Source organism: Rhinatrema bivittatum, chromosome 2 (genome assembly GCF_901001135.1).
Source record: "Rhinatrema bivittatum chromosome 2, aRhiBiv1.1, whole genome shotgun sequence".
In the NCBI taxonomy this organism is placed as follows: domain Eukaryota; kingdom Metazoa; phylum Chordata; class Amphibia; order Gymnophiona; family Rhinatrematidae; genus Rhinatrema; species Rhinatrema bivittatum.
Genome location: NC_042616.1, coordinates 820,019,659 through 820,046,893, shown reverse-complemented (window position 1 = coordinate 820,046,893; position 27,235 = coordinate 820,019,659). Strand labels below are relative to the sequence as shown.

Genomic DNA, 27,235 nt, shown 5'->3' with positions numbered 1-27,235 from the left:
GAAAGAGTAAATAACCGATTCACATCTACCCGTTCTAGACCTCTCATGATTTTAAACACCTCTATCATATCCCCCCTCAGTCGTCTCTTCTCCAAGCTGAAAAGTCCTAACCTCTTTAGTCTTTCCTCATAGGGGAGTTGTTCCATTCCCCTTATCATTTTGTAAAGATAAGTTGATTAACTTATGGTCGGACCAAGGTATTGGCTGGCAGGTAATGTTGGAATTGAGGGTGAAATGTTGATTTATAAAAATTAGGTCCAAGGTATGACCTGCTCTATGAGTGGGTTCGTTTATGAGTTGTTTGTGTTGCGGCTCCGGGTCGGCTCCGGCCGCTTCACTCACCACTCGGGGGTTCCGCTCCTTCCCGGCTCTCCCCGGGTCTCCGGGGGCCCGTACCACCGCGCTCCCGACGTCCCCACAAAGCGCCCGGGCCTGCCTCCGCTTCCCCCGTGCTGCTTCCGCGCCGCCGGAGCAGCCGGCGTCCTGCCGCGGCTGGCTCCGCCCCCTAGGGGCACGCGCGCATCTCGGCCCGAGTCTTAAAGGGCCAGGCGCGGGAAACCAGCCTCCTCCATCCTGTGACGTCAGACGCGCTTGGGCTACTTAAGCCCTGCAGTCCCTCTCCTCAGGGCCTTGCAACGAGGTTCCCAGGTTCGTCCTGCTCCCAGTTGCTGTGTTCCTGCTCGTCGCCTGATCTTCTGGTTTTCGACTTCGGATTGGCTTGTGGTTCTTCCTGGTTCCTGACTTCAGCTTGGCTTCGGTGATTTTCTGGCTCTCGACTCGGTTTGGCTTACGGTACCCCTCTGGCTCTTGACGATCCTCTGGCTCTGGACTCGGACTGGCTGACGGCGATCCTCCGGCATCTGACCCTGGCCTGGTGAGCAACGACTCCGTCAGTAGGGATCTCCTAAGTCCCAGCGGCCGGGTTCCTACGGGCTCCTCCCGGGGGGACACCGGCTTCCAGGGTGAATCTCCTAAGTCCCAGCGGCCGGACTCTTACGAGCTCCTCTCGGGGGAGTACCGGCTTCCAGGGCGAAGATCCTCTCCCACCAGGTCAGCCTCTTCTCCTGGCCCTTGGTCGCATAGGGCCCTTCGTGTCTTCCTCTCAGCTGTCCGCGAGCCCGCCTTCGCCGCCTCCCGGTTGGAACCAGTATCACAACCTCTCTAAGGCAGTCCATCTTCTGGTTCCGATCGGCCCAAGGGTCCACGAAGCTAGCAGATTGCAAGGCCATGGACCCGGCGGACCTTGCCGGCCTCAAGGCTATTCCAGGCTTAGCCCAGAAGTTGCAGCAGCAACAGAGCTGCCTCGACACGCTGATGTCGACAGTACAACGTCTGGCAGATCGCGTTGATGGAGCCTCCGCAGCAAGTTCCCGGGCGTCTACGTCTCAGGCCAATCCTGACTTCGCCGCTCCTGTTCAGATGCCTGCCCCATCCCGGTACTCAGGGGATCCGAAGGCGTGCCGGGGGTTCCTTAATCAATGCTACATCCGTTTTGATCTACTACCCGCACAATTCCCTACGGATCGAGTCAAGACAACCTTTATAATCTCCCTCCTGGATGGGAGACCTTTGTCTTGGGCTTCGGCTCTCTGGGAACGTCAGGATTCCCGACTGAACAACCTGGTTCAGTTCGTCAAAACCTTCCGCAGAGTCTTCGACGAGCCTTCCCGGGCCTCCACGGCTGCTTCTGAACTGCTTCAGCTACGGCAGGGCAACCGGTCCCTAGAGGACTACGCCACAGAATTCCAGACCCTGGCCACCGAGCTGGCCTGGGGGACAGACAGCCTGCACGGCATCTTCATGGAAGGCATCTCTCCTCGTCTTCAGGACGAGCTCGCCGGTCGTGACCTGCCCGACGACCTTCAAGAGCTCATTGAACTAGCTGGGCGCATAGACCGACGAATCCAGCGTCGGTTTCGAGAGCGACGGCCGACTCTGGGACAAACTACCCGCAGGATCACTCCGCCTCGAGTCCGGGCGCCACCCCCTAGAGCCACCACTCCATCAACCGAGGAACCCATGCAGTTGGGTCGTGGCCCTCTATCTTCTGAGGAACGCAGACGCCGACGTACCCAAGGACTGTGTCTTTACTGCGGGGGCCAGGGGCATTTTCTGGCCCGCTGTACCGAGCGTCCGGGAAACGCCCGAACCTAGAGTTCAGCGGGGAGCTGACTCTAGGCAACATTTCACCCAGCTCCCCATGTACCGTTCCGGTACGCCTGTGTCTTCCGGAAGGAGGCTTTGATACCCTAGCCTTACTCGACTCTGGGTCCGGGGGGAATTTCATCCTCCAGGAGCTAGTACAACAACTACAGCTCGAGGTTTGCCCGCAAGAACCGCCTGTGCGGGTTTCTTCTATTCAAGGGAACCCACTTCCTGGTATTATATCCACTCGCACCAATCCTCTGAAGCTTCAGGTGGGAGCCCTCCACCAGGAGGAAATCTCGTTTCTTATCCTTGAAAAATCCATCCACCCAGTCATCCTGGGCCTACCCTGGCTTAGGGAACACTCTCCGGTGATTGATTGGAGGTCCCTTCAGATTACCTCCTGGAGTTCCGCGTGCCACCGTCATTGCCTTCCCGCACGTCCGCTGCAACCCATATCACTCTGCACCGCCCCGTTAACGGTACCTCCACCTTACCATGCCTTTCAGGATGTCTTCTCTAAGGAAAAGGCAGAATTACTCCCAGAGCACCGACCCTTTGATTGCGCAATTAATTTACTACCAGGAACCACACCGCCCCGTGGGAGGGTCTACCCCCTGTCTCTGCCGGAAACCCAAGCTATGTCAGCCTATATTAAGGAAAACTTGGATCGGGGTTTCATCAGACCATCCAAATCCCCGGCCGGGGCCGGGTTTTTCTTCGTAGGGAAGAAAGACGGGTCTCTTCGCCCCTGTATTGATTATCGGGGCTTGAATCAAATCACTCGCCGGGACCGTTACCCCTTGCCTCTGATCCCGGAACTGCTGGACCGCCTCCAAGGGGCTCGTGTGTTCACCAAATTGGACCTCAGAGGGGCTTATAATCTTGTTCGCATACGCCCAGGGGACGAGTGGAAGACCGCGTTTAACACCAGGGACGGCCATTACGAATATCTGGTCATGCCGTTTGGTCTCTGTAACGCCCCAGCTGTATTCCAGAATCTGATGAACGAGGTTCTCCGCGACTTCCTATACACCTTCGTCATCGTATACCTGGATGATGTCTTGATTTATTCCCAGGATCTCGAGACACATCGACAGCACGTGCGGCAAGTTCTACAGAAACTGAGGGAGAACCGTCTGTACGCTAAACTAGAAAAGTGCCAGTTCGAACAGGAATCGCTGCCCTTCCTAGGATATATCATCTCCTCTACAGGCTTCCGCATGGACCCGGACAAGGTGAGCGCCATCAATGGTTGGCCGCAACCATCGGGAGTGAAAGCGCTTCAGCGGTTCTTAGGATTCGCTAACTTCTACCGCCAATTTATCCCACATTACTCCAGCCTGGTAGCCCCCCTGACGGCCCTCACACGGAAGGGCGCGGATGCACGAAACTGGTCTCCCGCTGCTACGCAGGCCTTCCGGGATCTCAAGGAGGCTTTCCTACAGGATACCTGTCTCCGGCACCCTGACCCTCTACGTCAGTTTATAGTAGAGGTGGATGCTTCTGATGTCGCGGTTGGGGCGGTGCTGCTCCAAACCTCTCCGACCGGCAAGACCCGGCCTTGCTCATACTTCTCCCGCAAGTTCTCACCGGCAGAGAAGAATTACGGGATTGGCGACAAGGAGCTGTTGGCCATAAAATTAGCGTTCGAGGAGTGGCGGCAGTGGTTGGAGGGTGCCCAACATCCGATCATAGTATATACCGACCATAAGAACCTGCAGTACTTGTCTCATGCTCAGAGGCTTAATCCCCGACAGGCCCGCTGGTCCCTCTTTTTTAGTCGGTTTGACTTCTCGCTTCACTACCGACCCGCAGCCAAGAATGTCCGGGCGGATGCTCTCTCCCGCACCACAGAGGTTGACGACGCAACAGAGACCCCTCAGTACATATTGGACCCAGCTAAAGTCTTACTGGCGGCCACAGACTTAGGACCCGAGGGGAGGACGGTGGTTCCAATCCGTTCCCGGAAGAAGGTTCTGTCATGGGCACACGACTCCTTGACGGCTGGCCATCCTGGGATTGCCCGAACCCTTGAGTTGCTCACTGAGTTTTATAGGTGGCCACGAGTGAAAGAGGATGTCCGGCACTATGTTCAGTCTTGTCCCACATGCGCTCAGCAAAAACCACCACCGGGACGCCCGTGGGGGCTACTCCAGTCGCTTCCTATCCCCACAGAACCGTGGTCCCATCTATCCACCGACTTTGTGGTGGAGTTGCCTCCCTCTGAGGGGAAAACTGTAATCTGGGTCACGGTTGACCGCTTTTCAAAGATGGCACATTTCATCCCTCTACCCAAGCTACCTACGGCTCCTGAGCTGGTTGACCTATTTGTCCAGCATATTTTCCGATTACATGGACTGCCCTCGCATATCGCTTCGGATCGCGGCCCCCAATTTACGGCTAAGTACTGGAGGGCATTATGTAAAAAGTTCGGGATACAGTTGGATTTCACCATGGCATTTCATCCCCAGGGTAACGGCCAAGTGGAGCGGACCAACCAGTCTCTTAAGACCTTTCTCCGAGCTTTTGTAGGTGAGCTCCAAGACAACTGGGTCTCTCTCCTTCCCTGGGCGGAATTTTCTTACAATCGCCACAAGCACTCCGCTACGCTACAGTCCCCCTTTCAGCTAGTTTATGGGAGGATCCCAAGACCCCCACTGCCATTACCGGTGACCGTCACCTCTCCGGCAGCACAGCTAACAGCTAGCCAGCTTCACCACCTCTGGATTACCACTCAGGAGAAGCTCCGCAGCACTGCAGCTCGCTTCAAGGCGTATGCAGATCGGTCTCGACGGCCCGCTCCGGTATTTTTACCCGGGACGAGGGTATGGCTAAGTACTAAGCACATTCAATTGCGGACTCCCTCCATGAGACTAGCGCCTCGTTACATTGGACCCTTTCCGGTGGCCGAACGCATAGGGGCCGTGTCCTATAGATTGCGGCTGCCCTCCTCGCTTAGGATCCATGATGTCTTCCATGTGTCTCTCCTCAAACCGCTGGTGCTCTCTCGATTTCGGGCTTCTCCGCCAGTACCCTCCAATGTCTCCTCGGATCCGGATGTCATCTACACGGTAAAAGAGGTCTTGGATGTCCGCTGCCGTCGCCACCGCTGGGAGTACCTACTGTCTTGGGAGGGATACGGTCCGGAGGAGAATTCTTGGGAGCCTTCTTCCCACGTCCTGGATAAGGACCTTCTTCGGCAGTTCCACCTCCAACATCCGGACAAACAGCGACCCCCCGGGAGGGGGCGTAAGGGGGGGGGTACTGTTGCGGCTCCGGGTCGGCTCCGGCCGCTTCACTCACCACTTGGGGGTTCCGCTCCTTCCCGGCTCTCCCCGGGTCTCCGGGGGCCCTTACCGCCGCGCTCCCGACGTCCCCACGCGGCGCCCGGGCCTGCCTCCGCTTCCCCCGTGCTGCTTCCGCGCCGCCGGAGCAGCCGGCGTCCTGCCGCGGCTGGCTCCGCCCCCTAGGGGCACGCGCGCGTCTCGGCCCGAGTCTTAAAGGGCCAGGCGCAGGAAACCAGCCTCCTCCATCCTGTGACGTCAGACGCGCTTGGGCTACTTAAGCCCTGCAGTCCCTCTCCTCAGGGCCTTGCAACGATGTTCCCAGGTTCGTCCTGCTCCCAGTTGCTGTGTTCCTGCTCGTCGCTTGATCTTCTGGTTTTCGACTTCGGATTGGCTTGTGGTTCTTCCTGGTTCCTGACTTCAGCTTGGCTTCGGTGATTTTCTGGCTCTCGACTCGGTTTGGCTTACGGTACCCCTCTGGCTCTTGACTCGGACTGGCTGACGACGATCCTCTGGCTCTGGACTCGGACTGGCTGACGGCGATCCTCCGGCATCTGACCCTGGCCTGGTGAGCAACGACTCCGTCAGTAGGGATCTCCTAAGTCCCAGCGGCCGGGTTCCTACGGGCTCCTCCCGGGGGGACACCGGCTTCCAGGGTGAATCTCCTAAGTCCCAGCGGCCGGACTCTTACGAGCTCCTCTCGGGGGAGTACCGGCTTCCAGGGCGAAGATCCTCTCCCACCAGGTCAGCCTCTTCTCCTGGCCCTTGGTCGCATAGGGCCCTTCGTGTCTTCCTCTCAGCTGTCCGCGAGCCCGCCTTCGCCGCCTCCCGGTTGGAACCAGTATCACAACCTCTCTAAGGCAGTCCATCTTCTGGTTCCGATCGGCCCAAGGGTCCACGAAGCTAACAGTTTGAATCCCATGGAGTTAAGGGAACTGAGGAAGGCTTCACAGTTAGATGAGTGCGGAATGGTATCTACATGGAGATTAAAATCTCCCATCAATAGAGCTGGAGAGTCGGAGTCTATGTGTTTAGCTATGCATTCTATTCTATTACTCCTAGGTTGCGTACCTTGTCAGCTGTCCTGAAGTAAGGAAGTCTACTATTGTGTTAAAGTGCTGTGTATTATAATAAAACTTGAAACTGCATTAGAAATGGCTGAAGTCAGTGTGATTTTCTGCTCCAGACCAGAAGATTTGCTCAGTTATCCTCACAAGGTCAAACTGAGAGACTGCAAGTGGCACACTAGGTTAACTGGCAGTGTTAGTAAAGCTTTTTTTCTCTGTCTCCATCTGCTGGCTGGGAGGCAAAATCCATGTGCCTGGACTGATCTGTAGTATTCCAGGAATGAAAAGTAGCAGGCAAGAACCAATTTTCCTTTACAAAGTCAACTTGACTTCTCCTTCAGGAGCTTGTCCAAACCTTTTTTTAAACACAGATAAGCTAACTGCTTTAACCACATCCTCTGGCAAGGAATTCCAGAGCTTAATTATGCTTTGAGTGAAAAGTAAGTTTCTTCAATTTGTTCTAAATTTGCTACTTGTTAAATTGATGGAGTGCCCTCCTAGTCCTTGTATTATCTGAAGGAGTAAACAACAAATTTACATGAACCCGTTCTAGTCCTATCATGATTTTAAAGACCTCCATCATATTTCCCCTCAGCTGTCTTTCTCTAAGCTAAACAGACCTAACCTCTTTAGTTTTTCCTCATAGGGGAACATTTCATTCTTTTAATCATTTTGGTCACTCTTCTCTGTACCTTCTCCAATGCATCAATATCTTTTTTGAGAGGTGCAATCTCACCATGGAATGATAAAGAGGCATTATGATGTTCTCTGTTTTATTCACCATTCCCTTCTTAATAATTCCTAACATTAGGTTTGCTTTTTTTTAACCACAGCAGCACACTGAGCTGAAAATTTCAATATATTGCCCACTATGACGCTTAGATCTCTTTCCTGGGTGGTAACTCCTAACATGAACCCAAGCATCATGTAACTACAGCAAGGGTTATTTTTTCCCTATATGTATCACCTTGCACTTGTTCATTTGGATGCCCAATCCTCCAGTCTCACAAGGTCCTCCTGCAATTTATCACTAATTGCCTGTGATTTAACTACTCTGAATAATGTTTTGTGTCATTTGTAAATTTTATCATTTCACTTATTGTTCCCCTTTCCAGATCATTTATAAATATATTAAAAAGCACAGGTCTAAGTACAGATCCCTGAGGCACTCCACTGTTTACCTCTCTCCACTGAGAAAATTGACCATTTAATCCCACTCTCTGTTTCCTGTCTTTTAGCCAGTTTGCAATCCATGAAAGGACATCACCTCCTATCCCATGACTTTTTAGTTTTCGTAGAAGCCTCTCATGAGGGACTTTGTCAAACGCCTTCTGAAAATCCAAATACACTACATCTACCGGTTCACCTTTATCCACATGTTTATTAACCCCTTCAAAAAAATGAAGCAGATTTGTTAGGCAAGGCTTCCCTTGGGTAAATCTGTGATGACTGTGTCCCATTAAACCATGTCTTTCTATATGCTCTACGATTTTGATCTTTAAAATAGTTTCCACTATTTTTCCCGGCACTGAAGTCAGGCTCACTGGTCTATAGGTTCCTGGATCACCCCTGGAGCCCTTTTTAAATATTGGGGTTACATTGTACCCATTCCAGTCTTCAGATACAATGGATGATTTTAATGATAGGTTAAAAATTACTAGTAATAGATCAGAAATTTCATTTTGAGTTCTTTCAGAATCCTGGGATGCATGCAATCATCCATGTAATTTGCTACTCTTCAGTTTGTCAATCTGGCCCTACTACATCTTCTAGGATCACCCTGATTTGGTTCAATTCATGTGAATCGTCACCCTTGAAAACCTTCTCCGGAACAGGTATATCCTCAACATCTTCATTAGTAATCACTGAAGCTAAAAATGTAGTCTTTCTGCAATGGCCTTATCTTCCCTTGGTCGTCTAATGATCCAACAGACTTCCCTCTCAGGCTTCCTGCTTCGGATATATTTTAAAAAGGTTTTATTATACGTTCTGCCTCTACGACCAACTTCTTTTCAAATTCTTTCTTAGTGCATCTTATTAGTATTTTTACATGTAATGTATGTATTTATTTATTTCCACAATTTCTATTTGCTGATCCACCAGTCTCAGCAGATTATAGTCAATATACACAGTAAAGCATAACAAAACCTTAACACAACACAAAGCATAAACATGTCAGAGCAACTAAAAAGCAATATTGCTGTACATCTCTTGGGGGAGGGGGGGGCGGGGGAAATCATAGCTTAACAAGATCGAGCAATACCTAGCCTGGGAAAACTAGAGAAAAGAGATATGTCCAAGTTCGTCCTAAACTGAGAAAGATCACTCTCTGCTCTAATAGCTGCAGAAAGGCTGTTTCAGAGTGCAGGTCCTGTGATACAAAAGATCCACTTGCGAGATGCTGCTAACCAGGCATGGCAGATGATGAGCCGAGGCAGCGGGTGGGGCAGACACAATAGCTGGAGAGTTTTAATCATCAAAAGGAGGACTTTAAACTTCATCTGCCAGACTAGCAGAAGCCAGTGAAGGCTAGCTAGAGTTGGAGAAATATGGTCACACATTCTGGCGCTTGAAGTGAGATGCGCTGCAGAATTCTGTATAAGTTGCAGTACCCGAAAATAGGTATCGGGGAGAACCAGGAGTCCAGTGAAGACAGAATAAATGATTGACTTACAACATGAAGATCTGAGTGAGATAAGGAGGGCTTTATAGAACGCAAGAGGCGCGGCTTGTAGTAAGATGATTGGACTAAAGAGTCAATATGGGATTGCATGGAAAGAAAGGAGTCTATTAATACCCCCAGGTCACGAATCTTTGCTCGAACAGGACATAACATGCCCATCAAACAGAAACCATTTCAGTCCTGGATAACAGGACTATTTCTGTTTTCTTATATTCAGGCAAGCATGTTACAGGACAGCCACTCCTTAATCCTAAATATTCAGGTCCCTAATTTCTCTAATGCAGATTTGAATGTGGGGGAAACCGGAAAAAAGAAATGGATGTCATCTACAAACAACCAAACCGGCATGTTGTTCCGACGAATGTCAGTATAGAAAAATCTACAAATAAATAAATAAATAAATATGCCAATATTTATGCTTTTTCCTATTTTCTTCAGATGGATCCTTCTTCCAATTTTTGAAGAAAGTTTTTTTGGCTAAAATAGCCTCTTTCATTTCATCTTTTAAGCAAATCGGCAGGCATTTGGCTTTCCTTCCATCTTTCTTAATGCCTGGAATACATCTGGACTTTGTTTCTAAAATGGTATTTTTAAACAATGTTCACGCCTGTTGTACACTCCTAACTGCTGCAGCTTCATCTTTCATTTTTTTTTCCATCTTCCTCATTTTATCAAAGTCTCCCTTTTGAAAGTTTACTGCTAGAGCTGCAGATTTACTTATTGTCCCCCTTCCAGTTATTAGTTTAAATTTGATCATGTTATGATCACTGTTGCCAAGTGGCCCCACCACCGTTACCTCTCTCACCAAATTCTGCGTTCCACTAAGAATTAAATCTAAAATAGCTCCCTCTCTTGTTGGTTCCTGAACCAATTGCTCCATGAAGCAGTCATTTATTACATCCAGGAACTTTATGTCTCTAGCAAGTCCTGATGTTACATTTACCCAGTCAATATTGGGGTAATTGAAATATCCCATTATTACTGCATTGACAAATTGGTTACCTTCTTTTGTTTCTCTTAAAATTTTGTCTGTCTTATTTTGTCCAGGTGAATGGTAGTATACCCCTATCGCTATACTCTTCCCAAACACCCATAAAAATTCTACTGTGTATTTAGTCTAATCCCTTACTTTCTCTGAAAGGCTGCTTCAACCACCTTGACTTTGGTAAAAGCCCTGAACAGAAAATGCTGCTCCAGAATGCAAAATCAAAGAAATCTCTGATGGTTCTCTCTCATGGGAATGTGAAAGTACAGTTCTGAAAAATCCAGAGAAGACAGATATTCTCTCTCCTGAATTACTGAAAGAGCAATCCTTCTTTGGAAAGATGAAATAAATGGAATAATGACCGTAATCATGGTCCTCAACAACAGGAGTTTCTGAAGCGTCAAATGGACCGCAAGCTTCTTGGGGGCTGAGACACGAGAACCCTAAAAGCATTGGGAACTGCTGCCACAAACTCCAGAATATAACTGTGCTGAATTACATCCAAAACCCATTGGTCCAAAGTGAGATGGGTCCACTCTTGGTAAAACAGCTGAAGGCGACCACCCATAGGAACCACTAAGGAGTGAACCTGATGCCCTTCATTGGAATGAGCGATTGATCCAGAGGAAGCAGCTGATTCAGGTTTTGGTTTTCTGAACCTTGAAAGGACTGGATCCTTCCCTTCAACCGAAAAACTCAAGACGAAGATTGCTTGCCTGGCCTTTATCTTCTGGAATCATGATATTGACCTTGAGCTCTATTGGCTCTGTAGAAACAATGTCCTTTATCCTTAGGAAGTCTCTGTAGTCTGGGATCCGCAGGTTCTTAACCAGTTGCTCCAGATCTTCCCCAAACAGTAATTTTTGTTTTAGAGGGAAGTTTTCAAAGGTGGGTGTAGGATCAAGCTGCCCAGAGTCAGAGCCATAGTAGATGTCTAGCTGCCACAGAAGATTCCACTGAACCAGAAGAGATTCTGAGAAAATCATACAACGCATCGGGATAAGACTACAACTCCTGACTCGATCCAGGCAGCCTCTTCAATCTCTGGGAGCTGCTGAAGCCATGCATGTGAAAACATGCTTCAGAAGAATCTCAGTCTTTCTGCCCTTAAGATCTTTAAGAGAGTTACTTCCCTTCACTAGAAGAGTAATTCTCCTGGTTACTGCAGAAACCAGGATTGTAGGGATTCACTAAGCATAATCTTTCTGCTGGTAATGATACCCTCTCCCTCTCTCCTGAATAGAGAATGCTACAGAAACGTATTACTTATACCTTTAAGCACAATCCGGGTAGTGCAGGGATTTACAGAACACTGTTTGTCTCAGATAAGAAATATTGTTATAGGGATTCTTAGACAGATCAACAGGAGTTACCATAACAGCTCAGCAATTTCAGATAAGGGACTTGTACTAAAACATTACCACAGAATATACTTTTGGGTGATTGGAACTTAGCAGATATTAGAAAATTAGCAAGCAATAACATATCACATTAGCCTGGACTTGCATTTAAAACTGCTAAAAAGCCTAGCTAACTGCCCCAGACCAGACTTAGGATGAAACCTCAATCTCACCGCTACTGTAGATTATCTTTAGCCTCTGGTCTGCAAGAGAAGCTTGAGGTTATGAAGACTGACTGTCACTGGGAAGCACTTGGCTGAGCCTGGAAAAGACTTACCTGGTTCCTTGAGGGGAACTAGACAGGTTTGGCTCTTGACTGTGAGGCAGCAGGCTCCCAGACTTTTCTTACATGCAGTGCTCTGCAGTGAGGTGCATCTTGTCCATCAGCCTGAATGCAGGGAGGGGCTGGGAACAATGTACTCGGTATGATTCTTACATGCAGTGCTCTGCAGTGAGGTGCATCTTGTCCATCAGCCTGAATGCAGGGAGGGGCTGGGATCAATGTACTCGGCATGATTCTTACATGCAGTGCTCTACAGTGAAGTGCATCTTGTCCATCAGCCTGAATGCAGGGAGGGGCTGGGAACAATGTACTCGGTATGATTCTTACATGCAGTGCTCTGCAGTGAGGTGCATCTTGTCCATCAGCCTGAATGCAGGGAGGGGCTGGGAACAATGTACTCGGTATGATTCTTACATGCAGTGCTCTGCAGTGAAGTGCATCTTGTCCATCAGCCTGAATGCAGGGAGGGGCTGGGAACAATGTACTCAGTATGATTCTTACATGCAGTGCTCTGCAGTAAAGTACATCTTGTCCATCAGCCTGAATGCAGGGAGGGGCTGGGAACAATGTACTCAGTATGATTCTTACATGCAGTGCTCTGCAGTGAGGTGCATCTTGTCCATCAGCCAGAATGCAGGAAGGGGCTGGGAACAATGTACTCGGTATGATTCTTACATGCAGTGCTCTGCAGTGCGGTGCATCTTGTCCATCAGCCTGAATGCAGAGAGGGGCTGGGAACAATGTACTCGGTATGATTCTTACATGCAGTGCTCTGCAGTGAGGTGCATCTTGTCCATCAGCCTGAATGCAGGGAGGGGCTGGGATCAATGTACTCGGCATGATTCTTACATGCAGTGCTCTACAGTGAAGTGCATCTTGTCCATCAGCCTGAATGCAGGGAGGGGCTGGGAACAATGTACTCGGTATGATTCTTACATGCAGTGCTCTGCAGTGAGGTGCATCTTGTCCATCAGCCTGAATGCAGGGAGGGGCTGGGAACAATGTACTCGGTATGATTCTTACATGCAGTGCTCTGCAGTGAAGTGCATCTTGTCCATCAGCCTGAATGCAGGGAGGGGCTGGGAACAATGTACTCAGTATGATTCTTACATGCAGTGCTCTGCAGTAAAGTACATCTTGTCCATCAGCCTGAATGCAGGGAGGGGCTGGGAACAATGTACTCAGTATGATTCTTACATGCAGTGCTCTGCAGTGAGGTGCATCTTGTCCATCAGCCAGAATGCAGGAAGGGCTGGGAACAATGTACTCAGTATGATTCTTACATGCAGTGCTCTGCAGTGAAGTGCATCTTGTCCATCAGCCTGAATGCAGGGAGGGGCTGGGAACAATGTACTCAGTATGATTCTTACATGCAGTGCTCTGCAGTGGAATGCATCTTGTCCATCAGCCTGAATGCAGGGAGGGGCTGGGAACAATGAACTCAGTATGATTCTTACATGCAGTGCTCTGCAGTGAAGTGCATCTTGTCCATCAGCCTGAATGCAGGGAGGGGCTGGGAACAATGATCTTGGTATGACTGTTACAAGCAGTGCTCTGTAGTGAAGTGCATCTTGTCCATCAGCCTGAATGCAGGGAGGGGCTGGGAACAATGTACTCGGTATGATTGTTACATGCAGTGCTCTGCAGTGAAGTGCATCTTGTCCATCAGCCTGAATGCAGGGACGGGCTGAGAACAATGTACTCGGTATGATTGTTACATGCAGTGCTCTGCAGTGAAGTGCATCTTGTCCATCAGCCTGAATGCAGGGAGGAGCTGGGAACAATGTACTCAGTATGATTCTTACATGCAGTGCTCTGCAGTGAGGTGCATCTTGTCCATCAGCCTGAATGCAGGAAGGGGCTGGGAACAATGTACTCAGTATGACTCTTACATGCAGTGCTCTGCAGTGCGGTGCATCTTGTCCATCAGCCTGAATGCAGGAAGGAGCTGGGAACAATGTACTCAGTATGATTCTTACATGCAGTGCTATGCAGTGAAGTGCATCTTGTCCATCAGCCTGAATGCAGGGATGGGCTGAGAACAATGTACTCAGTATGATTCTTACATGCAGTGCTCTGCAGTGAAATGCATCTTGTCCATCAGCCTGAATGCAGGGAGGGGCTGGGAACAATGTACTCAGTATGATTCTTACATGCAGTGCTCAGCAGTGAAATGCATTTTGTCCATCAGCCTGAATGCAGGGAGGAGCTGGGAACAATGTACTCAGTATGATTCTTACATGCAGTGCTCTGCAGTGAAATGCATCTTGTCCATCAGCCTGAATGCAGGGAGGGGCTGGGAACAATGTACTCAGTATGACTCTTACATGCAGTGCTCTGCAGTGAGATGCATCTTGTCCATCTGCCTGAATGCAAGGAGGAGCTGGAAACAATGTACTCAGTATGATTCTTACATGCAGTGCTCTGCAGTGAAGTGCATCTGGTCCATCAGCCTGAATGCAGGGAGAGGCTGGGAACAATGTACTCGGTATGTGTCTTACATGCAGTGCTCTGCAGTGAAGTGCATCTGGTCCATCAGCCTGAATGCAGGGATGGGCTGGGAACAATGTACTCGGTATGTGTCTTACATGCAGTGCTCTGCAGTGAAGTGCATCTTGTCCATCAGCCTGAATGCAGGGAGGGGCTGGGAACAATGTACTCGGTATGATTCTTACATGCAGTGCTCTGCAGTGAGGTGCATCTTGTCCATCAGCCTGAATGCAGGGAGGGGCTGGGAACAATGTACTCGGTATGATTCTTACATGCAGTGCTCTGCAGCGAAGTGCATCTTGTCCATCAGCCTGAATGCAGGGAGGGGCTGGGAACAATGTACTCAGTATGATTCTTACATGCAGTGCTCTGCAGTAAAGTACATCTTGTCCATCAGCCTGAATGCAGGGAGGGGCTGGGAACAATGTACTCAGTATGATTCTTACATGCAGTGCTCTGCAGTGAAGTGCATCTTGTCCATCAGCCTGAATGCAGGGAGGGGCTGGGAACAATGTACTCGGTATGATTCTTACATGCAGTGCTCTGCAGTGAAATGCATCTTGTCCATCAGCCTGAATGCAGGGAGGGGCTGGGAACAATGAACTCGGTATGATTCTTACATGCAGTGCTCTGCAGTGAAGTGCATCTTGTCCATCAGCCTGAATGCAGGGAGGGGCTGGGAACAATGAACTCGGTATGATTCTTACATGCAGTGCTCTGCAGTGAAGTGCATCTTGTCCATCAGCCTGAATGCAGGGAGGGGCTGAGAACAATGTACTCGGTATGATTGTTACATGCAGTGCTCTGCAGTGAGATGCATCTTGTCCATCTGCCTGAATGCAAGGAGGAGCTGGAAACAATGTACTCAGTATGATTCTTACATGCAGTGCTCTGCAGTGAAGTGCATCTGGTCCATCAGCCTGAATGCAGGGAGGGGCTGGGAACAATGTACTCAGTATGATTCTTACATGCAGTGCTCTGCAGTGAAGTGCATCTGGTCCATCAGCCTGAATGCAGGGATGGGCTGGGAACAATGTACTCAGTATGAGTCTTACATGCAGTGCTCTGCAGTGAGGTGCATCTTGTCCATCAGCCTGAATGCAGGGAGGGGCTGGGAACAATGTACTCAGTATGAGTCTTACATGCAGTGCTCTGCAGTGAGGTGCATCTGGTCCATCAGCCTGAATGCAGGGAGGGGCTGGGAACAATGTACTCAGTATCATTCTTACATGCAGTGCTCTGCAGTGAAGTGCATCTGGTCCATCAGCCTGAATGCAGGGAGGAGCTGGGAACAATGTACTCAGTATGAGTCTTACATGCAGTGCTCTGCAGTGAGGTGCATCTTGTCCATCAGCCTGAATGCAGGGAGGGGCTGGGAACAATGTACTCAGTATGATTCTTACATGCAGTGCTCTGCAGTGAAGTGCATCTGGTCCATCAGCCTGAATGCAGGGAGGAGCTGGGAACAATGTACTCAGTATGAGTCTTACATGCAGTGCTCTGCAGTGAAGTGCATCTGGTCCATCAGCCTGAATGCAGGGAGGGGCTGGGAACAATGTACTCAGTATGAGTCTTACATGCAGTGCTCTGCAGTGAGGTGCATCTTGTCCATCAGCCTGAATGCAGGGAGGGGCTGGGAACAATGTACTCAGTATGAGTCTTCTTGATACTGCGAAAGATCTTGATGGCCGAGCCTCTGTTTTTTTGTCCCTGATGTTTTGAGAGCTTTGATAGGAATTATTTAGTGAGCTAATGTATGATGAAGTAGGTGGACGATTAGAGGTGTGATTGGTTCTTCTTTCTCGCTTTGGACAGCTTGGTGGCCCCCCCTCCATATACACACCTGAGGGTCATCTGTCAAGCAATGTAACATTCAGCAGATCAGAGCCCAATGATACTGTGACTCATAGATCCTTCGCTGCTGATTGGATGGCTTGGTCGCCACCCGTAAACCCAAGAACTTCTAAAGGCCTCAGAATATCTGTTGTTATACACACCCACACACCCAGTCACACCCATACCCCCCCCCACACACACACACGCAGACATACCCACACAGACATACCCACACCCCCCCCAGACACACCCATACCCCCCCAGACACACAACACACACCCACACCCCCACACACACATGCAGACACACCCACACAGACATACCCACACACACAGACACACCCACACCCCCACACACGCAGACACACCCACACAGACATACCCCACACCCACACCCCCCACACACACATGCAGACACACCCACACAGACATACCCACACACCCACACCCCCCACACACACATGCAGACACACCCCACACAGACATACCCACACACACAGACACACCCACACCCCCCACACACGCAGACACACCCACACAGACATACCCACACACCCACACCCCCCACACACACATGCAGACACACCCACACAGACATACCCACACACACAGACACACCCACACCCACACCCCCACACACGCAGACACACCCACACAGACATACCCACACACCCACACCCCCCACACACACAGACACACCCACACACCTCCCACATACAGACACACCCCACACACACCCAACACACACCCACACCCCCCACCCACACACACAGACATACCCACACACACCCACACACCCCCAACACACACCCACACCCCCCACACACACGCAGACACCCACACAGACATACCCACACACCCACACACCCCCCACACACACGCAGACACACCCACACACCCCCACACACAGACACACCCAACACACCCCCACACCCTCACACGCAGACACACACAGTCATACCCCCCCACATCCCCCACACACAGACACACCCCCACCCCCACACCCAGACACACCCACACAGACATTCCCACACACTCCCACAGACACCCCACACACACACACCAGACACACCCACACCCCCACCCACACACAGACACACCCACACCCCCTACCCACACACGCAGACACACCCACACAGACATACCCACACACACCCACACCCCCACACACGCAGACACACCCACACACACCCACACACACAGACACCCCCACACACCCCCCCCACACCCCCCACACCCCCCCAGACATACCCACACTTCCCCACACCCCACACACACACACCTACACAGACATACCCACACACACCCACACAGACACACCCATCCAACACACACCCACACCCCCCACACACACACAGACATACCTACACACACCCACACACCCCCAACCACACACCCACCACCCCCCACACACACGCAGACACCCCACACAGACATACCCACACACCCCACACACACACGCAGACACACCCACACACTCCCACACACAGACACACCCAACACACCCCCACACACACACACGCAGACACAGTCATACCCCCCCCACATCCCCCACACACAGACACACCCCCACCCCCACACCCAGACACACCCACACAGACATTCCCACACACTCCCACAGACACCCACACACACACAGACACACCCACACACCCCACACACACAGACACACCCACACAGACATACCCACACACGCAGACTCACCCACACACGCAGACACACGCAGACACACCCACACACCCAGACACCCCCACACACCCACACCCCCAACACACCCCCACACCCCCCCAGACATACCCCACACACCCACACTCCCCCACACCCCCCACACACACAGACACACCTACACAGACATACCCACACACACCCACACAGACACACCCATCCTACACCCCCCACACACACGCAGACACACCCCCACACCCCCCACACACACACGCAGACACACACACAGACATACCCACACACCCACACACCCAGACACACCCACACACACACCCCCCCACACACACACACACACCCAACACACACCCACACACAACTCCCACACACAGAGACACACACACACCCCCAAACCCCCCCACACACACACGCAGACACACACACACCCGCACACACGCAGACACACACACACACACACAGACACACACACCCACACCCCACACACCCCCCCACACAAAGGGCCTGCATTGCTTGTGTTTTCTCTGCATTTACAGAGAAAACATTTCTTTATGTTCCAAGAAGCCCCTGTAAACAGTTTGTCCTTGTAGAGCAGATAAGCCAAACCTGTACACTGCCTGGTGTTAAATGAAATAAACGTTTGGTGGCATCCTGCAAGACTAGATAAAGATTACAGAACTGCTTCAACCCACAACTCAAGATTCTGGAGATTCCCATTCTGTCTGAATCATCTCTTCCACTTCTGAATGGAGGGGAAGGCTTTTGATGACTTATGGATCCCCTTAATAATAGGATCCCAATCGGGAGTCTCTTTCACACTGGGGTCAGAAATCTGCAGAGAAGCTGCCACCCCATCGCTACGAAAAAGTCAAATAATAGAATCCTCTTCCCTCCCTCTCCTCCAGGGACGCTAAGCTTCCCGTTTACAAGAGGTCCTCAGCCTCCTGAAAAATGGACTCCTTGAGGACAGAGGGAACAGAAATCCCTTGCCCTGTTTAGCAAGTATCCAATCTGTAGCCAGGATTCTGGGAAAACAATTCAAAAAGGAGATCCCTGGAGGCTTTACCCCTTCCCCAGGCTTTTGAATACTGGTGAAGGAACCTCAATTCTGGAAAAAGGTCCTCAGATACAGGTCTAGCAGGGGTTAAAAGCTCAGATAGGAGACTACACTGGAGGATCACTCCAAGAGCTGTACCACATGGCCCAATCCTAAAATGAGAGCAGTTCCCGAGGAAACCTGCACTCAGGCCAGGGAGTGGCAGTGACCTCAATTCTTGCTGCAGTTGGACTCATCCTACATCTCTCAAGCCTTCCTGCATATAACGTACCTGTGGAGGACAAGGAGTACCTGCAGCTGCGCACCACACAGTGACGGCCTCACTCTTTCCCCATGGGTGCGCAGAAGAAACACAAAGCGTCTAGCTGAGGCCAGAGCCGGATGCTGAAGCTGCATCACCCTCAAGTAACCACAACGTACACTTCCTTTCATGGAGCTCCAACATGGCCTCAAGCTGCTCATTAGCCACTCAACTGCTGAAAATATTCTTCACAAATTCTTTTTATTTTCAAAACAAACATGGAAGTCTAGAAACAAGGGAGGGGGGGAGAGGGGAGGCAGTGTCAAAGGATCCTCCTGTAATCTCCAAGGCTCTTCAGACTCATATCAAACCCCCTCTGAGGTTGGGAGCTCTAGCAGTGGGGTCTGCTACACAGGGAGACCCAGAAGCCTGGAACCAGGTCCCAGCCTTACCAGACTCAAAGGACAGGAAGGACTAGAAGACAAAACCTGCTCCATCAGCAGAATGTCCTACCCATCCGCTGGATGCAGAAAATACTGGGATTTCTCCTGAAGAGAACCACAAGTAATGGAAGTGACCAGGTCACAGGGAAAGCTCTGTCTTCATCCTCCATCTGCTAGCAGGGAGGGAAAGACCACTGGTCTGGACTGGCATAGCAGGATGACAAGGAATTTTATTTGTATTCCAACTTTCCAATTACTATTCAGGACAGCTTACCACATTATTAGTAATCCAGGTACAATAACCTTTTGCCCCAAAGGTTTTTACATGGGTACCTGAGACAATGGGAGATAAAAACTACTTCCTCGTTACAATGTAAACAACCTCTCTTGTTCCCTGTAAACCGATGTGACATCCTGTGCTGAATGTCGGCATATAAAAACAAATAAATAAATAAAGTGACTTGCTCAAGAATAAGTGGAGGAAGTGGGATTTGAACCCTGGCTTCCCTGCTTCTCAGCCCATTGCTCTAACCACTCGGCCACTCCTAGTGTCCATGGCTTGCACTTTAGAGGATCATAAAGTATGCTCCTGGGTCAGCTAAAGAAAACCGGTGCCCTCTCCACCTGGATGCAGAATGACAGAGCTGCTGGATTCTGCAGGGACCCTCACCCAGTGATAGAAAAAGAGGACGAGGCTTCTCCTCACACTCACCGTTCACGCCAAGCTCAGAGGAGTGGATCTTCATGGCCCTTTCGTTCCGCAGGACAATGCTTCTCCAAAGCCTACAGAGCGCTGTGCGGTCACTGAGGGGATCAACAAAGAGTTGTGGTCAATGAGGACTAGGGACTGCTCCTGAGGATCTCATCTGTCCTCAGCTGTGGTCAACTTCCAAGCTCTACCCCTTTTTCTAAAGCTTGCAGAGTGCCAGAAGAGATATGAAGAGTGTTTCCAATATCCTCTCCTCAAACAATTTACCTGCACAGCCTACCCCTCTCCTGCCTTTTACTCAAACACCCTACCCATTCCCCAGTTCATCCATACTCCCTAAGTCATTTTCCCTGATTCCCTATCACTTCCCTGCTATTTACCCCCACTGCCTACTGTCTCTCTTGAAAATCTGTGTACAGTATATGCGATAAAAATACCTGCTTAGCTTGTGACTACATGGCTTCTTTGAAAATCAGTTATCCTCGCCCTCCTCAACATTTCTTCCGCCTTCGACACCATCAGTCACAAAATCCTCCTTACCCGCCTTACTGAGATTGGCATCTCAGGCATAGCTCACCACTGGTTCTCATCCTAACTCCATAATAGTTAAAATTTATTTATTTATTTATTTAAAATCTTTTCTGTACCGTCGTTTAGTAGAATACCATCACAACGGTTTACATATAGGCACATATAGTAAATTGTACATGCAACTGTTCATATTATTAGTAACGGAGGTGCCTGATGATCTCACTCATCCCCCTCACCCAAGGTGTCCCACAGGGGTCTTCACTATCCTCCACGCTATTCAATATATACCTCCTACCCCTCTGCCACCTACTCTCCGAGCTAGGTCTTAAATTTTTCCTATACGTAGACCATGTCCAAATTCTCATTCCCATCCAAGAATCCCTTACCAAATCCCTCAAGTTCTGGGAAACATGTCTCGCATCTATCAACGCCCTCCTCTCCAACTTTCACCTGACGTTAAACTCCTCCAAAACCGAACTCCTTATCATCACAAATCACCCCGACCGCAGTGAACCTACCTCCCAAGCAATTGCGCCCCCCTGACTTCGTGCGAAACCTAGGGATATCCTTAGACAATCAACTAAAATTCAAAAACCACATTAATACAATCATTAAGGGTGGTTTCTACAAACTCCATATCCTCAAAAAACTTAAGCCCATGCTTCACTCACAAGACTTCCGCACAGTCCAACAAGCGATAATGCTTTCAAAAATGGACTACTGTAATTCCTTACTTCTAGGCCTCCCCTACGCCACTATTAAGACCCCTGCAAATGCTACAGAACGCTATGGCAAGAATCCTTACAAACACCTGTAAAGCCGACCACATCACCCCTATACTTAAGGAACTCCACTGGCTTCCCATTTCCTCCTGCATCAAATACAAAACCCTCACTATCATTTACAACTCCCTGCACAATCACAATCACTCCTGGCTTGAGGATCCCCTCCGCCTTCACTCCTCCATTCGTCCCACGAGAAACTCTCTCTCAGGCACCCTCCACACCCCCCTCCCTCAAAAGTGCTGCCCACTCCTCCACCAGAGAGAGAGAGAGCCCTATCTATTGCAGGCTCCTCCCTCTGGAACTCAATCCCAGTTGAACTTCGTCTAGAACCTTGCTTTCCAAAATTTAAAACCGGGGTCAAAACATGGCTCTTCAAATTGGCCTACCCTGAATGGGATCTTACATGGCCCCCCACCCCCCTCCCATCCCTAAGACAAGGCTTTTCAGTGTATTTAGTGCCTCTTTTCTTGGTTTTTTTGATGCATTTTTTCACATAGTGTACATATCCTACATAATGCAAAAGAGTATTTCACATAATGTATAAGAGTTCCTCAATTTGTTCTTCCATTTGTATGAGGTCGAGCGCAGTGCCTTCCCCGGAAAGCACTGTTTACCACGTTATATTTGCCACGTTGTACTGTAACCCTTCGGTGGCTCCCTTTCAGTCACTGGTTCTTTTCCTTCCCGGCCTCCGTTTCCAGCCTTTCCTCGTCTCTCCTTTTCTAACTGCTCCCTCTTCCCTCCCCCTGGTTTTATGTATTTTTCTCCTTTCTGTTACATTGTAAACTGACATGATGTCCCCACGAATGTCGGTACTTTAAAAGCCAATAAATAATTAAATAATTAAATAAATCTGCTTCCTTGGGGCTGGTGAACAAGATGGATGAGTGAACTCTACCCTGCAGTATCCTCAAACTTCATCCATTCACATCTGCATCTCTAGACCCTTCAGATTAACGGGAAACAAAGCAAATGCTTGTTCCCCACTCTCCAATGCATGGCTCCCAAGCACAGGAAAAACATCCACACGGATGTTTTGTCCTGTGCTTGGATAAAGCCAAGCAACTCCACTGCAGAGAAACAAAAAATGTCATCGAAGAGCTGATCAGAGCTCGACTCTACTGAGCTCCACAGGCAAAAAACATGCAGGGGGCTTTGCTGAGATTAGAGTGAGGACAGTAGCAAAGACGTGCGGTGAGTTTAACCAGCTGACTGCAGGAGTCGGACACAGTGCATGAAACCAACGTGCTTACCACCAGGCACAGTAGTGAAATCAGCACTCTCAGGACCAAGCCAGACTGCAGGGGAACAAGCTGCACAGCTCAGGGATCCTGGAGAGGGATGAGTTCATTACGCAGTTCCCGAGAGACACCCAGGGAGGCCCTAATGGTTGATCTGCAGCCTTCTGAGGCCGGGAGGCCAAGATGTTCCCCAGTAGAGACCGGGACAAAACAACCGCTAAGGAGATGTAATTGCACCTGGGTGTTGATTCTCGCAGAATTTACATCTGCGGCTGCTAAGAGCAGGTAAACGTTCCCCTCACTAGGGAAGCAGTGCAATGAGCTAGAGGTGCATTATGGGCTCTTATATCCTGTAAATATTTCAAACAACCTGGCAAGGAGAAACAAAATGCTTCACAGATCCTGTGATTGCACCACAATTCATCAATATTGTCAAAGTTGAATAGAAAGAAGAAGCCATGTTGGTAGATCCAAGTGAGCTACAAATGAACACTCAGGAGACAGGGAGAAAACCCACACAGAGAAAATGGATGGGAAAAAGGGCAGCTCTCATGGTAGATGAATAGGACTCTGGGTACTAAAGCTGTGAGAGGAGGAGAAATGAACAGGACAGAAAAGGAGTCCTGGGAAGCTGAGGAGCAGCAGTGCTCATAGTGTAAAAGGGCAGCTCTCATGGGAGATGAATAGGACTCTGCGTACTAAAGCTGTGAGAGGGAGGAGAAATGAACAGGACAGAAAAGGAGTCCTGGGAAGCTGAGGAGCAGCAGTGCTCATAGTGTAAAAGGGCAGCTCTCATGGGAGATGAATAGGACTCTGGGTACTAAAGCTGTGAGAGGGAGGAGAAATGAACAGGACAGAAAAGGAGCCCTGGGAAGCTGAGGAGCAGCAGTGCTCAATAGTGTAAAAGGGCAGCTCTCATGGGAGATGAATAGGACTCTGGGTACTAAAGCTGTGAGAGGAGGAGAAATGAACAGGACAGAAAAGGAGTCCTGGGAAGCTGAGGAGCAGCAGTGCTCATAGTGTAAAAGGGCAGCTCTCATGGGAGATGAATAGGACTCTGGGTACTAAAGCTGTGAGAGGGAGGAGAAATGAACAGGACAGAAAAGGAGTCCTGGGAAGCTGAGAAGCAGCAGTGCTCATAGTGTAAAAGGGCAGCTCTCATGGGAGATGAATAGGACTCTGGGTACTAAAGCTGTGAGAGGAAGGAGAAATGAACAGGACAGAAAAGGAGTCCTGGGAAGCTGAGAAGCAGCAGTGCTCATAGTGTAAAAGGGCAGCTCTCATGGGAGATGAATAGGACTCTGGGTACTAAAGGTGTGAGAGGAAGGAGAAATGAACAGGACAGAAAAGGAGTCCTGGGAAGCTGAGGAGCAGCAGTGCTCATAGTGTAAAAGGGCAGCTCTCATGGGAGATGAATAGGACTCTGGGTACTAAAGCTGTGAGAGGGAGGAGAAATGAACAGGACAGAAAAGGAGTCCTGGGAAGCTGAGGAGCAGCAGTGCTCATAGTGTAAAAGGGCAGCTCTCATGGGAGATGAATAGGACTCTGGGTACTAAAGCTGTGAGAGGAGGAGAAATGAACAGGACAGAAAAGGAGTCCTGGGAACCTCAGGAGCAGCAGTGCTCATAGTGTAAAAGGGCAGCTCTCATGGGAGATGAATAGGACTCTGGGTACTAAAGCTGTGAGAGCGAGGAGAAATGAACAGGACAGAAAAGGAGTCCTGGGAAGCTGAGGAGCAGCAGTGCTCATAGTGTAAAAGGGCAGCTCTCATGGGAGATGAATAGGACTCTGGGTACTAAAGCTGTGAGAGGGAGGAGAAATGAACAGGACAGAAAAGGAGTCCTGGGAAGCTGAGGAGCAGCAGTGCTCTTAGTGTAAAAGGGCAGCTCTCATGGGAGATGAATAGGACTCTGGGTACTAAAGCTGTGAGAGGAGGAGAAATGAACAGGACAGAAAAGGAGTCCTGGGAAGCTGAGGAGCAGCAGTGCTCATAGTGTAAAAGGGCAGCTCTCATGGGAGATGAATAGGACTCTGGGTACTAAAGCTGTGAGAGGGAGGAGAAATGAACAGGACAGAAAAGGAGTCCTGGGAAGCTGAGGAGCAGCAGTGCTCATAGTGTAAAAGGGCAGCTCTCATGGGAGATGAATAGGACTCTGGGTACTAAAGCTGTGAGAGGGAGGAGAAATGAACAGGACAGAAAAGGAGTCATGGGAAGCTGAGGAGCAGCAGTGCTCTTAGTGTAAAAGGGCAGCTCTCATGGGAGATGAATAGGACTCTGGGTACTAAAGCTGTGAGAGGAGGAGAAATGAACAGGACAGAAAAGGAGTCCTGGGAAGCTGAGGAGCAGCAGTGCTCATAGTGTAAAAGGGCAGCTCTCATGGGAGATGAATAGGACTCTGGGTACTAAAGCTGTGAGAGGGAGGAGAAATGAACAGGACAGAAAAGGAGTCCTGGGAAGCTGAGGAGCAGCAGTGCTCATAGTGTAAAAGGGCAGCTCTCATGGGAGATGAATAGGACTCTGGGTACTAAAGCTGTGAGAGGGAGGAGAAATGAACAGGACAGAAAAGGAGTCCTGGGAACCTCAGGAGCAGCAGTGCTCATAGTGTAAAAGGGCAGCTCTCATGGGAGATGAATAGGACTCTGGGTACTAAAGCTGTGAGAGGGAGGAGAAATGAACAGGACAGAAAAGGAGCCCTGGGAAGCTGAGGAGCAGCAGTGCTCATAGTGTAAAAGGGCAGCTCTCATGGGAGATGAATAGGACTCTGGGTACTAAAGCTGTGAGAGGGAGGAGAAATGAACAGGACAGAAAAGGAGTCCTGGGAAGCTGAGGAGCAGCAGTGCTCATAGTGTAAAAGGGCAGCTCTCATGGGAGATGAATAGGACATCTGGGTACTAAAGCTGTGAGAGGGAGGAGAAATGAACAGGACAGAAAAGGAGCCCTGGGAAGCTGAGGAGCAGCAGTGCTCATAGTGTAAAAGGGCAGCTCTCATGGGAGATGAATAGGACACTGGGTACTAAAGCTGTGAGAGGGAGGAGAAATGAACAGGACAGAAAAGGAGCCCTGGGAAGCTGAGGAGCAGCAGTGCTCATAGTGTAAAAGGGCAGCTCTCATGGGAGATGAATAGGATTCTGGGTACTAAAGCTGTGAGAGGGAGGAGAAATGAACAGGACAGAAAAGGAGTCCTGGGAAGCTGAGGAGCAGCAGTGCTCATAGTGTAAAAGGGCAGCTCTCATGGGAGATGAATAGGACTCTGGGTACTAAAGCTGTGAGAGGGAGGAGAAATGAACAGGACAGAAAAGGAGTCCTGGGAAGCTCAGGAGCAGCAGTGCTCATAGTGTAAAAGGGCAGCTCTCATGGGAGATGAATAGGACTCTGGGTACTAAAGCTGTGAGAGGAGGAGAAATGAACAGGACAGAAAAGGAGTCCTGGGAAGCTGAGGAGCAGCAGTGCTCATAGTGTAAAAGGGCAGCTCTCATGGGAGATGAATAGGACTCTGGGTACTAAAGCTGTGAGAGGAGGAGAAATGAACAGGACAGAAAAGGAGTCCTGGGAAGCTGAGGAGCAGCAGTGCTCATAGTGTAAAAGGGCAGCTCTCATGGGAGATGAATAGGACTCTGGGTACTAAAGCTGTGAGAGGAGGAGAAATGAACAGGACAGAAAAGGAGTCCTGGGAAGCTGAGGAGCAGCAGTGCTCATAGTGTAAAAGGGCAGCTCTCATGGGAGATGAATAGGGCTCTGGGTACTAAAGCTGTGAGAGCGAGGAGAAATGAACAGGACAGAAAAGGAGCCCTGGGAAGCTGAGGAGCAGCAGTGCTCATAGTGTAAAAGGGCAGCTCTCATGGGAGATGAATAGGACTCTGGGTACTAAAGCTGTGAGAGGGAGGAGAAATGAACAGGACAGAAAAGGAGTCCTGGGAACCTCAGGAGCAGCAGTGCTCATAGTGTAAAAGGGCAGCTCTCATGGGAGATGAATAGGACTCTGGGTACTAAAGCTGTGAGAGGAGGAGAAATGAACAGGACAGAAAAGGAGTCCTGGGAAGCTGAGGAGCAGCAGTGCTCATAGTGTAAAAGGGCAGCTCTCATGGGAGATGAATAGGACTCTGGGTACTAAAGCTGTGAGAGGAGGAGAAATGAACAGGACAGAAAAGGAGTCCTGGGAAGCTGAGGAGCAGCAGTGCTCATAGTGTAAAAGGGCAGCTCTCATGGGAGATGAATAGGACTCTGGGTACTAAAGCTGTGAGAGGAGGAGAAATGAACAGGACAGAAAAGGAGCCCTGGGAAGCTGAGGAGCAGCAGTGCTCATAGTGTAAAAGGGCAGCTCTCATGGGAGATGAATAGGACTCTGGGTACTAAAGCTGTGAGAGGGAGGAGA

The 27,235-nt window shown here is 49.9% G+C and overlaps 1 protein-coding gene across 3 annotated transcripts in view; it reads right to left on the bottom strand.

Annotated features, from left to right (window-relative positions):
• ADCK5 (aarF domain containing kinase 5) overlaps nt 1–27,235 on the bottom strand; it is a 269,661-nt gene that overhangs the window by 53,548 nt on the left and 188,878 nt on the right. For all 3 annotated transcript variants that reach the window (XM_029592309.1, XM_029592308.1, XM_029592310.1), the window contains one exon: nt 20,309–20,400. In XM_029592309.1, coding sequence (XP_029448169.1) covers nt 20,309–20,400 — 92 coding nt within the window. The remainder of the gene's footprint in view (nt 1–20,308; nt 20,401–27,235) is intronic.